Consider the following 14,672-nt stretch of genomic DNA (forward strand, 5'->3'; position numbering starts at 1 on the left):
TGCTGCCTGGCGAGCCTGGGGACTGCAGCAGGGCCCCATCAGGGGGCAGCTCTCCTCCCCGCAAAGGCGGCCAGCCGGGGTGCACCCCGCAAGGAGCCTTCCTGTGGCCTGAAGAGACGTTTCTCTGTAAGACCAATTTTGCTTTTCTCTTTAGACCAACCTGAAAAAATGCATGGATCACATCCAGCATCGTTCGGTGGAGAAGGTCGTCAAGATGCTGGAACGAGGCCTGGATCCGAATTTCCACGACCTGGAGACGGGAGGTAGGGGCTGGTTGGAGACACTTGAGGAAACCCCGCTGGAACGTGGGTTCGGGGAGGAAAGGTGATTCTGTTGTTCGGATTACACGTGCGTAGGCAGCATCGCGCTTTACTCGGTTTTAAAAGTGCTTTCTCCCTCCTCCGGGAGCCTGTGTTAGCGGCGTGGAATCGCCAGTATCCGGGAGGTGCCTGGCGAGTGGTAGGCGCTCAGTACGTACCTGAGTTGAAGGAGAGAATGAGTGAATGAATGAAGGACAGCACAGAACAGCCGTCTCGTGCCAGCCCTGGGAGACGCACATGCACCCGCGTGTGCCTAGCTCCCCCTGCTGGAAACCAAGTCCCTGCGCGTGGGACCTCAGATCGCGCGTGGGCTAAAACGGTACGGGGCTCTCATCCTCCGCCCCGCTGACACGGGGGCCGGAGGATCCTTTCTGTTTCTTACCAGTTCCAAATGGGCATCAACTTTTGTTTAATCTTACCTCTTCTCTTTTTGTTTCCAGTTTTATGGAAATACAGTTGACGCAAAACATTGTATTAATTTTCGGCGTACAATGTAATGATTTGGCATATGGATATGCTGGGAAGTGATCACCACGATACGTTTCGTGAACATCCGTCAGCACTCATAGTTACACATTTTTTTTTATGATGAGAACTTTTAGGATCTACTCTCTTAGCCACTTGTAAATATACAACACAGTATTATTAACCACAGTCGCCATGCTGTACACAACATCCCTAGGACTGACTTATCTCATAACTGGAAGCTTGGACCTTTTGAACCCCTCCACCCATTCCACCCACCCCACCTCCTGCCTCTGGTGGCCACCAGGCTTTTTCTCTGGGTTCAGTTGTTTTAGATTCCACGTGTCAGCGAGATCAGACAGATTTGCCTTTCTCCGTCTGACTTATTTCACATAGCGTTATGCCCTCAAGGTCCATCCACGTTCTTGCAAATGGCGGGATTTCTTTCTTTTTCATGGATGCATGATGTTCCATGCTGGGGCTGGCCAGTCCTTTATGCTGGGGGCTGTCCTGTGCACTGTAGGATGTGTACGGCATCCCTGACCCTCACCCACAAATGCCAGTAACACCCCCGAGTTGTGGCCGCCAAAGATGCCCCCAGACATTGCACAGTGTCCCCTGGCGGGGGGAGGCACCGGCATCCCAGGTGAGAGCCCTGTGCCCAGGGGACACGTGAACTCGACCAGCTGAGGTGAGGCTGTCGTGAGAGCCGAGAGCTGCTCAGGTGAGGGTCTCCATGGCAGCTGGGAGTGTTCATGCGGGCAAGCGGGTAATGCTTAGCAGGGAGCGTTTCTCTTGGACTCAGCGCGCGGGGCCTCCCTCCCCCTCTCCTCTTGGGTCGGGCAGGTCCTCCCTGTGCCAATGTCACGTATATGTGTCCCACCTCACAGTTGCTGAACCCACAACAGGTGCGTCAGCTGAAGGAGGGAGCTTTCTCGTCACTTGTGGGGACTCCAAAGCTGGGGCAGGACCTGCACCCATGCTCCTGCCGCCGTGCACGTCCCCATCCGCACACAGGTGGCCGTGCTGTAATCACGGTCGACTCCTGTCTCCTAAATTTAACTGAGCAACGTGGGAACAGGGCTGCTGGCTTATCGGGGACACAGCTTCAGTGCTCGAGATGCCACGGGACGGGACAGGCCTGGATAGGGACAGGAGAGCACAGGCCTGGACGGGGGACAAGCGCAGAGGCCTGCGTGAAGGTGAGGCGGGCACCAGCCCAGGCAGACACTTGGTGAGACAGGAAGCTGGGGGTCTGTGCGCCGGGAGCTGGGGCGGGGTGACGTGGGCAAACCTCCCGGGCATCCTGAAGGGTGGATGGAGCACAAGGCAGAGGTGGGCCCTGCCGTGCCCGCGCGGGGCTGACCTTCTAAGGTCAGGAGTGATGGGGCAAGACCCCAGCGCTGGGGAGAAGGGCCTGTAGCAGGTGGTGGGTCAGGGGGCACGGGCGTCTGCAGAGAGTCTGGACGGGGAGCGGGGCAGCTGCAGGGTTGGACGTTCGGTCTGCGGGGGAAGCACCTTGGGGGTGTGTGTAGCTGAGCAGAGGGTCTGAGCACCAGGGCGGGGGGGGCACACGGTGGGCACGTGCTGGTCCTGGCCCCGTGGTCAGCCCCTGTCACCCAGGCTGGCCCCCAGCTCGTTGGGCGGGGGGTGGGTGGGTACCGTCCATCACTGTAGTGTAGCTCCCAGCACTTGGGCTCAGACCGCACATGGGCCTGTGGATTCCTGAGCAGGGACAGTGGCAGAGCTGAGCCAGGCCCGGGGTCTGTGGTCCTCGGGCAGCTTCCGGCCTGGGCTCCCGCTGGCCTGGCCGCATCCGTGGCTGTCTCCCGATGATTCCCCGGGCTGGACACCGCCCCTCCTGCTCCCCCCTCCCCGTCATGAAGCAGGCCTGCTTCACTGGCGGTGGTGTCGCTGGATTCCAAGAGTTTGGATCGACTGTTATTCCAGAGCCGACCCTAACTGAGCTTCTAAAAACACATCAGCACAGACCCTAGATTATTTCAAAACGGGGGTCAGCGGTCATTTCTCGTGGCCCCGCCTGTAGTTAGAAACGCTGTCCTGGTGGTGGTGGATGGCGTCATCGTCAGAGCAGATGCAGTGGAGCCTCGGGGACCCGGGAAGGAGAGAGACGGAGGCAGCATGTCATCCACTGTCCTCAGACCTGGGATAGACTCGACCCGGGAGCAGCGACCTGTGGAGAAGGTGGCGTGGGGTGAAATGAACGCCGGGATTTCCTGAACTATCCCCATGACCACGGCCTCTGGGCTCACTGATCAGGAAGAACTAACTCTGAGAAAAGAAACGGAAACCTGTTTTCCCCTGAAATCCGTGTAAACTGGCACCTGACAAAGCACAGAATTCAGGGCAGGTATTGCAGCGAAGGCTGAGACCAGGCTCCGACCCCATCCGACTGGGGACCAGCAGTGGGACGCCCGCCTCCCAGGCAGACAGTTCTTGTACAGGACTTCCCGGATCTCAGCCAATAACTAACAGTAATCAGAAGGTTTTGGTTGGATTCTTTTTTTTTGGGTGGCGGGGGTCTGGGCAGATCAATTATAAATTATTATTTATTTTCAGTTTTAACATTTAAAGCAGAATTACTGAACAGCTCTCACATGGCGGCCGCCAAGTGGTAATTTTCTACATCAGTTTTATGTCTTACAGCTAATATTCTCTGTAAGGCGGAACTTTCCCTCCCCTCACCCCACTCCCGTATTTTTGAAACTAGACTTCATTTTTTAGAGTAGTTTTAGGTTTACAGAAAATTGAATGGCAAGAGTAGGGGGTCCTGTATAACCAGCCACCCCCAGGCTCCCCCGCTACTGACATCTGGCATCAGTGTGGCCGTTTTTACACTGATGAACCTACATCGATACATTATTATTAACTCAAGGCCACTTTTCTTTTCAGTTGGGGTGTAGTTGTTTTACAGTGTTGTGTTAGTTTCTACTGTACAGCGAAGCGAAGCAGAGTTCCCTGTGCTCTCCAGCAGGTTCTCATTATTTATCTGTTTTATACATATTAGTGTATATATGTCCATCCCCATCTCCCAATTCATCCCACCCCTCCTTTCCCCCCTTGGTGTCCATACGTTTGTTCTCTACATCTGTGTCTCTATTTCTGCCTCGCAAACCAGTTCATCTGTACCGTTTTTCTAGATTCCATGAATATGCATTAATATACGATACTTGTCTTCCTGACCTAGAGACTGTCGTACAGAGTGAAGTAAGTCAGAAAGTGAAATCAAGTCCACTTTTACGTTAGTGTTCGCTCAGTGCTGTGCATTCCGCGGGTTTAGACAGATGTATAAGGACATATATCCACCATCATGCAGGCGAGGTTTCCTGCCCTGAAAATCCTCCGCGCTCTGCCTGTTCGTCCCTCCCTCCCACTAACCCCCGGCAGCCACTGATCTTTTCACTGTCTCCGTAGTTTGGCTTTTTCCAGGATGTCATATGGTTGGAATCACATCGTGTGTGGCCTTTGCAGATTGCCTTCTTTCACTTACAAATATGCACTTATGTTTCCTCCCTGATTTTCACGGTTTGATAGCTCATTTTTTATATGGAAGTAGAGTTGACGTACAGCGTTGCACCAGTCTCTGCTGTACAGCAAAGTGATCCAGTTATACGCAGAGACTTTCTATTTTTATATTCTTCTCCATGATGGTTTATCCCAGGAGGTTGGCTATAGTTCCCTGTGCTCTACAGTAGGAGCTTGTTGTCTCGCCATCCTGTATATAATAGTTCACGTCTGCTAATCCCACACTCCCAGTCTTTCCCTCCCTCATTTCTTTCTAGCTCCAAAGAATATTCCGTTGTGTGGATGGACCACAGTTTATATATCCATCCACCTACTGAGGTGCATCTTGGCGGCTTCCAGATTTTCGTGATTATGCTTAAAGTTGCTATAAACCTCCGTGCAGGGTTCTGTGTGGACAAAATTGACGGTGATCAAACAGGATGTTTTTTTTCTTTAAGACAAAGGAATATTTACAACGAGCAGAAAGGGTAAAGGATGTAGTGAATACGGAAAGTTCTGAACCGGAAGCTGAGGGTGGACCTGAGATTCTGCTGCAGGTCAGCGCCTCGTCCAGCATCACTGCTCCACTCTCCACACCTAGAGAATTTTCACTCACATCCCCAGCTGAGAAGCAGACCGTCCTGGTTGAGAAGCAGGGAAAATGGGGACCAAGGGCAACACGTGAAATGAGAAAAGCGAACAATGGGGTGGACATTCTTGGAAACAAACTAAGTCATGGGCAGTTCCCCGGACAAGGGCGTATAGTGACCCAGTTACAAACGGAGAAAATACCAGGAGAGGATGTAACACAGGCTCCACCGAGAGGCCAGCGCCTTAACGTCTGGGGGACAAGCACGCGACTTCCCTCTCGCCTCTGTCCGCTCCGTAGGGTGGCGGTCCCCGCAGGGTGGGGACGTGTGAGCGTTGGGTGAGGAGCATGTGAGTGTCCCCGTGTGGAGCGGCTCATGCTTGGTGGGGTCTCCAGAACGTGCCTGTCATGTCAGTGGCGCAATGGAGACTCAGTACGTGTTGTTTTCTCCTGGCTGTGGACCCAGAGGGAGGAAAACGGGGTTGATTTGGTGGCCGCCCCCAGGTGATAGGCGGTGTGACCAACTTGTCCCAGTTTTCTAGGGACAGCTCTGGTTTTCACACTGAGGGTCCCCGTCTGGGAAGCCCCTTGGCCCCGGACACGCCGGCGCCCTCGGCCCGTCGCCTGAGAAGTGATGGGGGACACTTCATAGTGACACCGAGGTTAAACAAGAACCTCCTGGGGCCCGATGGTGTGCGCAGGGCGTGGCAGGCCTGTCTCCCTCTGTCCTCGGGCTCCCACGAAGCAGGGCGTCTGCGAGGCCAGCATCCCCGGAGGAGCGGGGGCTCCGAGAGCGGAGGCCGGGCGCCAGGTCGCCTCGAGGCCGGGGGGACAGAGGCTGGCTTGCTTGCCCTTGCTTTCCAGGCTCTCACCCGGGGTGGAAGGGAAGCGGGGTCGGCTGCGGGCCCCCTTCTCCCGTGCCGTGGCTGCTGGGATGTGGCCGAGGCCGTGGCGGACACAGAGGGTCCGGGACTGGAGGGCCTGTGGTCGCCAAGCTCCTGGGTGGAGTCTCCTGCTGCAGTGCCAGGCCGGCCCAAGGGGGCAAGAGCCGCCCCCACCCCCGTTACTCCAGACACTGCCCTGCTGTCCTCAGCGGCTCTGCCAGCCCCAGGCTGTGCCCGTGTCCTAGCAGCTCCACCCGGAGTTCTGTGACTTTCTTAAAAGCCACCTGGTAATCGGCAGAATCTGGCTGAGAACCAGACTTCATGTCCCAAGCGGAGAGCTGAAAGCAGCTTCCTTCCTAAGAGCAGGAAATGCCAGGATGCTCACACCTGAGCGGCATCCCTGCACTCGGGCTGCGTGGTCCTCGGGCGCCCCTGGGCTGAGCTCGGGAACCCGAGTGGGGCGAAGCATACCTTCTGGCCTGAGGGACGCACAGAAGAGAATTAAATCCTGGAGGAATGACCTGTCAGTGAAAACAAAGCAGGCCGTGTTAGTCAGACCTTCTAGTGCCTTTTCTGATGGAAATTTGGTCAGGTAATGATGCCAGTAGCAGAAAGAAGCAGACTGTCTGCCAGGCTCATCTCCTGTTTCAGCTGGAACCTCTGGGACGAGATGGATGGTGTTTCGAGCCCTGAAAGGGAACTAAAACTAACAACTCGAGCAAAACTTCAGGCTTCTGTCTTGCACCGTCTTCCCAAACTTGAAAGAAGTCCAGGCACAACAGAGGCAGGGCTGTAATAAAGCTAGAAACGTCTCTCAGCCCTCGAAGCAGGTCGATCAGAAGTAGAAATTGAGTACGCGTTGATGGGACTGTTTGCAGAGCCCCTGTTGTGAGTCGGGGCTTTGTTTCTGAGATCCAGTGACTACGTCAGCTTCCAGGCGGTGATAGGGCAGCAGCTCGTCATCCAGGCCGAGATGTGCCTGTTTCTGCCACACGCCCCCGCAGCCGGGCTCCCGGGGAGCCCCCTGCCCAGCTCCCACACGGCCCAACTAGAAGGCTTCTCGGACACTGGATTGCTCTCTACTGAGGGCGCTCCTTTGGTCCAGATCCTACAGTCTCCTCGTAGCCCCTGAGCGAGTCCCTGTGTGAAATTCCCCAGGAATAGCACCTCGGGGACACAGCCCTGGGACCTCGTAAGCACCAGTCTGCAGGGGGTCCAAGACGCACGGAGTACCCAGTGCCAGTGCAGTTAGCTTGAGGGCTGCCGAGCCAGTGACCCCGAAGACGTCTGGGTGCCTTTGGCTTGCTGGGTGCAGTTTCTGGTACAGAGAGACCTGTTTTTAAGTGAGAGCTCCAAGCAGCATATTCGATCATTGACGACTTTTTCTTATGTGTAATCTGCCGTGCTTCAGAAAGGATCATAGGTGATGCATACAGGTGCGTGTGGTCCAGGAAGATGCAATGCATTAACTGAGAACTTGAGGAAGTAGGGAAAAGGGCGGTGATGTGGCGGCAGAGACGGGGCCCCCGGGGGTGAGCCTTGGCTTTGGGGACGGTGGCAGAGCCGGCCGGAGGGGGAGGGGGATGTCAGTCAGGTGACCCATGACAGGCACACACAGCCTTGGGTAGGTGGGGTCCCCAGGGGGCCACGTGGGGACAGCCAACAGCAGCATTTTTACATGAAATCGTCAGCCGAAACATGAACTTGGGGTGGGTTTTTTCACAGCTCTTTTAAATGATTACTTTACAGCAGTTTTAGACTTACAGGATGTGTCCCCCTCCATGTCCCACACCCATTTCTCCCCGTCACCGTCTTACGTGAGTAGCGTACGTTCGTTATGATTAATGAACCAATATTGATGTGTTATAATTAACTCACGCCCATGCTTTCGTTCGTAGTTACTGAAGGTCCGTCTTCTGTTCCAGGATCCCTCATGACAGGTAGCCCTCCCGTCTCCGTAGGCCCCTCTTGGCTCTGACAGTTTCCAGGGCTTTCCTTGCTTTTGATGACCTTGGCAGTTTGGGGAGCTGGTGCGGTGTTTTGTAGCACGTCCCTCTGCTGAGGCTTGTCTCAGGTTTAGGTCATGATTAGATGGGGGTGGTATGTGGGTTTGGGAAGAAGGCTGCAGAGGCAGATGCCCTTCTCATCGCACCGTATCAAGGGCACCCCTCTCACTGGTGTGGACCTTGCCCCTGGCTGAGGTGTGCTTCTCAGGCTTCCCACCGTAGTGAACTCTTTTCCCCCCTTTATGGACTGTCCTCTTCGGAAGGAAGTCACTAAACCCAGCCCACGCTTAAAGATGAGCAGTTCCGTTCCACCTCCTGGACGGCAGTGTAGCTCTGTAAATTACTTGGAATTCTTCTGCAGAGGAAAGAGTTCATTTATTTATGTAGTTATTTTTATCAGTGTGGACTCCTGGATGTTTAACGTACACCTGCGTCATAGTACAGCGCCACTTGACATGTTTTGTTGTTCAAATGGCTCCAGCTTCGGCCGTTGGGAGCTCTTTCATTTGCCTACTGTGTCTTTTTCTTTTTTTTTTAATAGAAGTGTTACTTCTTTTTTTAAAACAATATTTATTTATTTATTATTTGCTTACTTATTTATTTTGGCTGCGCCGGGTCTTAGTTGCAGCACAGGGATCCTCACTGCAGCATGTGGACTTCTTAGTTGCGGCGTGCATGTGGGATCCCGTTCCCCGACCAGGGATCGAACCCGGGCCCCCTGCATTGGGAGCACGGAGGCTTACCCACCGGACCACCGGGGAAGTTCCACCTGTGCCCTTTTGACACATACCCATCCATGTGGATGATGGCGATGATGATGGCGATGATGATTTGACCACTGTCTTGCTTCCTCGCACCGGAAGGTGTTCCAGGCTCATTCTGTATGTTTCCCGCCCCAGTCTTAGAATCTGCCGTTCCTCCCAAGTGCCCTGGAAGAGTGGTCTTAGAAACCAAGATCTGGGTGCTGGGTGTGCTCATTGCCACTGGGGAGTAGTTCCTTCTGAGCTCTCTCAGAGGAAAGAACAAGGAGATCCATGTGTGTACCAGTCTATAAATGCTTCTGTGTGTAACCACCTGAATCTTTATTAAGCGAAACGTGAGTTCATACTGACCTCCCCAGTCCTAATCCATTACCGGTGGGATCATTCTCTCCTCTCCTTGCTTTTCTGTAACGTCCCACGTAGACAGTGAGAAGCCTGGCTTCCACTCTCTGCCGTCTGTGTATTTAATTGCTCAATTCCAGGGCACCTGCATAGTGGTTTCTAGATGGTTGACCTGCTCCGCACAGTGGAAAGCAACTTTATCAACTAGAGAACCGTGCTTGCGTGACGTTCTTTTGCCTTTTGTCTTTCAGACTCTGCTCATTCCCGCAGTTACACAGGTCAGCACTCTATTCCCCCACCTCCTCCAGTGGGGTTGTTTCTAACGTTTTAATACAATTAGACTCTTTTGTCACATTCTGCGTTCTATCCTGGGATCCCACATCTCCTAAATGAACTTTTAAGCTTTATTTTAAAAATTTGCATCCGTTAAGCTTCACTCTTTGTGCTGTAGAGTTTATGATTTTGACAGATATTTAATTCTTATGTTCACCATCACAGTGCCATAAAGATTCGTTTTGCAACTTTTTAAAAAAAATCCCCTGTGCCTTTTACCTATTCAATCCTGCCCCTCTCTGGAGCCCCTGGCAACCACTGATCTGTTTACCATCTCCATAGTTTTAAGTTTTCCAGAATATCATATCATTGGAATTATACACTGTGTAGATTTTTCGGACTGGCTTCTTTCACTTAACCACATGCATTTAAGATTTAGCTGTATCTTTTTTTTTTTTTTTTTTTTTTTGCCGTATGCTGGCCTCTCACTGTTGTGGCCTCTCCCGCTGTGGAGCACAGGCTCCGGACGCTCAGGCTCAGCGGCCATGGCTCACGGGCCCAGCCGCTCCGCGGCATGTGGGATCCTCCCAGACCGGGGCACGAACCCGCGTCCCCTGCATCGGCAGGCGGACTCTCAACCACTGCGCCACCAGGGAAGCCCCTAGCTGTATCTTTTTTATGACTTGATAGCACTTTCCTTTTTAATCACTAAATAATCCACTGTATGGATGTCCTGGTTTTGTTTATCTGTTCACCTATTGAAGGGCTTCTTGGTTCATATTCACCAGAAGCTTCCAGCTTTTGGTGAATATGGACAAAACTGCTGCAAACACTTGTGTGTAGGTTGTGGTGTAGACATAAGTTTTCACATCAGTTGTGTGAACACCAAGGAGTACAGTTGTTGGATCATATGGTAAAACATCTTTTAGTTTTGAAAGAGGCTGCCAGACTGTCTTCCCAAGTGGCTGTACCGCTTTTGCCTTCCTACCAGCAGTGGTGAGAGTTCTCTGTTGTTGCTCTATATCTTTGCCAGAAGTTGGGTTTGTCAGTGTTTTGGATTCTATCCATGCTAATAGGTGTGTAGTGGGATCTCATTGTTCTAGCCTTGAATGTTTACTTGCTCAAAATGTCCTATACTTTCCAAATTCTTGGTTTGATAGGTCCCATGTGTCTGCTTCAAACCACATTAGTACCAGTGTGTCTGTGTGTGGGGTTTTTTTTTTTGCCCAGGGCTTTCGTTGTAAGAAAATCACAGGCCATTGGGACTTCCCTGGTGGTGCAGTGGTTAAGAATCCGCCTGCCAACGCAAGGGACACAGGTTCGAGCCCTGGTCCGGGAAGATCCCACATGCCGCGGAGCAGCTAAGCCCGTGTGCCACAACTACTGAGCCTGCGCTCTAGAGCCCGCGAGCCACAACTACTGAGCCCGCGTGCCACAACTACTGAAGCTCACGTGCCTAGAGCCTGTGCTCCGCAACAAGAGAAGCCACCACAGTGAGAAGCCTGCGCACCACAACGAAGAGTAGCCCCCGCTCGCCACAACTAGAAAAAGCCCAAGTGCAGCAATGAAGACCTGACACAGCCAAAAATAAATAAGTTAATTTAAAAAATAGTAATGCTTTTAAAAAAAAAAAAAAAAAGAAGGAAAATCACAGGCCATAGACCACTTCTCAGAGCTGCCCTCCTTGATTTTGCTATTGGAAGGACAAAAGTCACAACTTCTCACCCATGCCTTCTCCACAACCTGATGGACACATGGGACCGCACGTCCCATTCCCCTCATGGTCCGCGCAGCCGACACCAGCAAGCCCAGGACACCTGTCTGGGAGCAAGAACCATCCACTTTTTAAAAACATTTTATTGAAGTAGAGTTGACTTACAACGTTGTGTTAATTTTTGCTGTACAGCAAAGTGATTCAGTCATACCTGTATATATATATATATATATATATATATATATGTATATACCTTTTTTTTTTTTAAAAACCCACATTTGTTTTATTTTATTTATTTTTCTGGCTGTGTTGGGTCTTCGTTTCTGTGCGAGGGCTTTCTCTAGTTGTGGCAAGCGGGGGCCACTCTTCATCGCGGTGCGCGGGCCTCTCACTATCGCGGCCTCTCTTGTTGCGGAGCACAGGCTCCAGACGCGCAGGCTCAGTAGTTGTGGCTCACGGGCACAGTTGCTCCGTGGCATGTGGGATCTTCCCAGACCAGGGCTCGAACCCGTGTCCCCTGCATTAGCAGGCAGATTCTCAACCACTGCGCCACCAGGGAAGCCCTGTATATACCTTTTCATATTCTTTTCCACGGTGGTTTACCACAGGATGTTGAATGTTGTTCCATGCGCTCTACAGCAGGACCTTGTGTTTATCCATTCTCTATATAACATCGATAGCTTGCATCTGCTGATCCCAAACTCCCGACACTTCTGGCCCCGCAGCCCCTCCCCCTTGGCAATCTCAAGTCTGAAGAACCATCCTCTTTTAAACTGTTTGATCTCCAAGCAGTTGCTATGCGCGTTCTACCTTCACAGACCTAGTTCTATCTGACGTAATTCTATCAGGGGAACGGAGAACCCGCATGCGCGGCTTTCCTGGTGCTGTTGGAAATTCTGCTCATCTGGGTCCAACGAGGCCAGATCTGATAACTCTTATGAAACTCGCCAGATCACCTCTTGGTAACAGAGATTTTTATCTGGAACATGAGGCCCTTGTTCTTTTCACCAGAATCTCTTCACCTTGCCTCCGTGCTTTTGTTCCCTATAGTCAAAGATTCCCCTCACAGAAAAGAGATTTGTGTCTGTTTCTCCCTGTCAGTCTCTGACCGCAAATCTCGGCCCCGTGAACCCACTCGGGACTGTCTGCTCTGCAGCACGTCTGAGCGCCGAAGCCAGAGTCAGGGAGACCGTGAGGTCTCAGGTGGTCAGGACTGTTCCGTTTGTGGCAGGTGGTGGGAATGCAAGGATGGCTCCGCTGGCTTGTGGACCAACATGGGAGCCAGTCGCTGGAATGCTCGGGGCTGCTGACAGTTTGGGGGAAACCCACCATCGCCATCCACTCCGCTTAATGGCCTCAAAGGCCCGTGGATCGTTCGGACGAGTCTCACGTGCTGGCCTGGGAGCTCTTCACGGGAAAGTGTCCGCCCTCGAGAGCGATGACTGTTCAGAGGAAGATAGCTGTAAATCTCCTTCTCCTTCATGGTCGGGGGTGGGCTATTAATCAGATATTCTGGTGGATACGGATCCCTGTTTTAGCAGACTGGAAGCCTTTGTGATTTTGCGTGATTCACTCATAACGAGATAATGACACTGAAACACTGAATGCAGATCAATGCCAGAGGTGCTGGTGTCTCCAAACAGGTGCTGTCCATCCTGGTAAGTGGCTCCCAAGCCCACAGCCACCCCCCACCCCATTGTCTGTGATAACAGGGCAGGGAGTTACCCCCTCCTGTGCACCCTGTGACCCCGAGTGCCAGAGGTGGAGTGGAGCACCTGGTTCTCACAGTCACGTGAGCATTTACGTGGCCCAGGCGGGTTGTGTGGTTGCTGTGGACAGGTGTCAGTCGGTGAGCTGGATGGTTGGAGAGCCTTAACCTACAAGACGTTTTGGACTCACCTTCGCCGTCCTTTCATCTTACAAAGGAGGCACAGATGATCCGCTGGGGTAGAGCAGAAAACACCAAACGATCTATCTCCCCATTGAAAAACATTCTGTCTGTGTGTATTCTGTAATTTATTTAATATATGAGTGCCGTAGGGCGTGTATTTTTTATTTAAAAGTTTTATTAAGGTATAATCGACGTACGATTAAAATTCAATTTTTGTTTTTTGTAAGGCTTTGTTGAAACATTTCACATACCATTAAATTCACCCATTTAAAGTGTGCAGTTCAGTGTCTTTAAAAACATATTCACAGGGTTGTGCACCACCACCACTGTCTCATTTTAGAACACTCTCATCACATCAAAAAGAACCCCAGTACCCACTAGCAGTGACCCCCCTTTTCCTCCCACTCCCCACACCCCCCAGCCCCTGGCAACCACTCACCTACTTCCTGTCTCTTTGGGTTTGCCTGTTCTGGACACTTTGTAGAAATGGAATCACACAATATGTGCCCTTTTGTGTCTCGTTTCTTTCACTCAACATAATGTTTTCAGGGTTCATCTGTGTTGCGGCGTGTGTCGGCGCTTCGTCCCTTTTGACGGCCGGGTAATATTCCACCGTATCTACTCCCCGGGTAATATTCCACCGTATCTGCTCCCCGGGTAATATTCCACTGTATCTACTCCCCGGGTAATATTCCACCGTATCTACTCCCCGGGTAATATTCCACCGTATCTACTCCCCGGGTAATATTCCACCGTATCTGCTCCCCGGGTAATATTCCACCGTATCTACTCCCCGGGTAATATTCCACCGTATCTGCTCCCCGGGTAATATTCCACTGTATCTCCTCCCCGGGTAATATTCCACCGTATCTACTCCCCGGGTAATATTCCACCGTATCTACTCCCCGGGTAATATTCCACCGTATCTGCTCCCCGGGTAATATTCCACCGTATCTACTCCCCGGGTAATATTCCACCGTATCTGCTCCCCGGGTAATATTCCACCGTATCTGCTCCCCGGGTAATATTCCACCGTATCTGCTCCCCGGGTAATATTCCACCGTATCTACTCCCCGGGTAATATTCCACCGTATCTACTCCCCGGGTAATATTCCACCGTATCTGCTCCCCGGGTAATATTCCACCGTATCTACTCCCCGGGTAATATTCCACCGTATCTGCTCCCCGGGTAATATTCCACCGTATCTGCTCCCCGGGTAATAGTCCACCGCATCTACTCCCCGGGTAATAGTCCACCATATCTGCTCCCCGGGTAATATTCCACTGTATCTCCTCCCCGGGTAATATTCCACCGTATCTACTCCCCGGGTAATATTCCACCGTATCTACTCCCCGGGTAATATTCCACCGTATCTGCTCCCCGGGTAATATTCCACCGTATCTACTCCCCGGGTAATATTCCACCGTATCTGCTCCCCGGGTAATATTCCACCGTATCTGCTCCCCGGGTAATAGTCCACCGCATCTACTCCCCGGGTAATAGTCCACCATATCTGCTCCCCGGGTAATATTCCACTGTATCTACTCCCCGGGTAATATTCCACCGTATCTACTCCCCGGGTAATAGTCCACCATATCTGCTCCCCGGGTAATATTCCACCGTATCTACTCCCCGGGTAATATTCCACCGTATCTACTCCCCGGGTAATATTCCGCCGCATCTACTCCCCGGGTAATATTCCACCGTATCTACTCCCCGGGTAATATTCCACTGTATCTCCTCCCCGGGTAATATTCCACTGTATCTCCTCCCTGGGTAATATTCCACTGTATCTGCTCCCCGGGTAATATTCCACTGTATCTGCTCCCCGGGTAATATTCCACTGTATCTACTCCTTTTGTTTATCAGCTCATCAGTTGATGGACATTTGGAGTTGTTTC

The 14,672-nt window shown here is 52.1% G+C and overlaps 1 protein-coding gene across 1 annotated transcript in view; it reads left to right on the forward strand.

Annotated features, from left to right (window-relative positions):
* Positions 1-14,672, forward strand: part of SHANK2 (SH3 and multiple ankyrin repeat domains 2) — a 552,956-nt gene that overhangs the window by 116,771 nt on the left and 421,513 nt on the right. The window contains exon 6 of the mRNA XM_079928829.1: positions 155-263. Within this exon, the coding sequence (XP_079784955.1) occupies positions 155-263 (109 nt within the window). The remainder of the gene's footprint in view (positions 1-154; positions 264-14,672) is intronic.

The sequence above is a fragment of the Stenella coeruleoalba genome, assembly GCF_951394435.1.
Source record: "Stenella coeruleoalba genome assembly, chromosome: 8".
Taxonomy (NCBI): domain Eukaryota; kingdom Metazoa; phylum Chordata; class Mammalia; order Artiodactyla; family Delphinidae; genus Stenella; species Stenella coeruleoalba.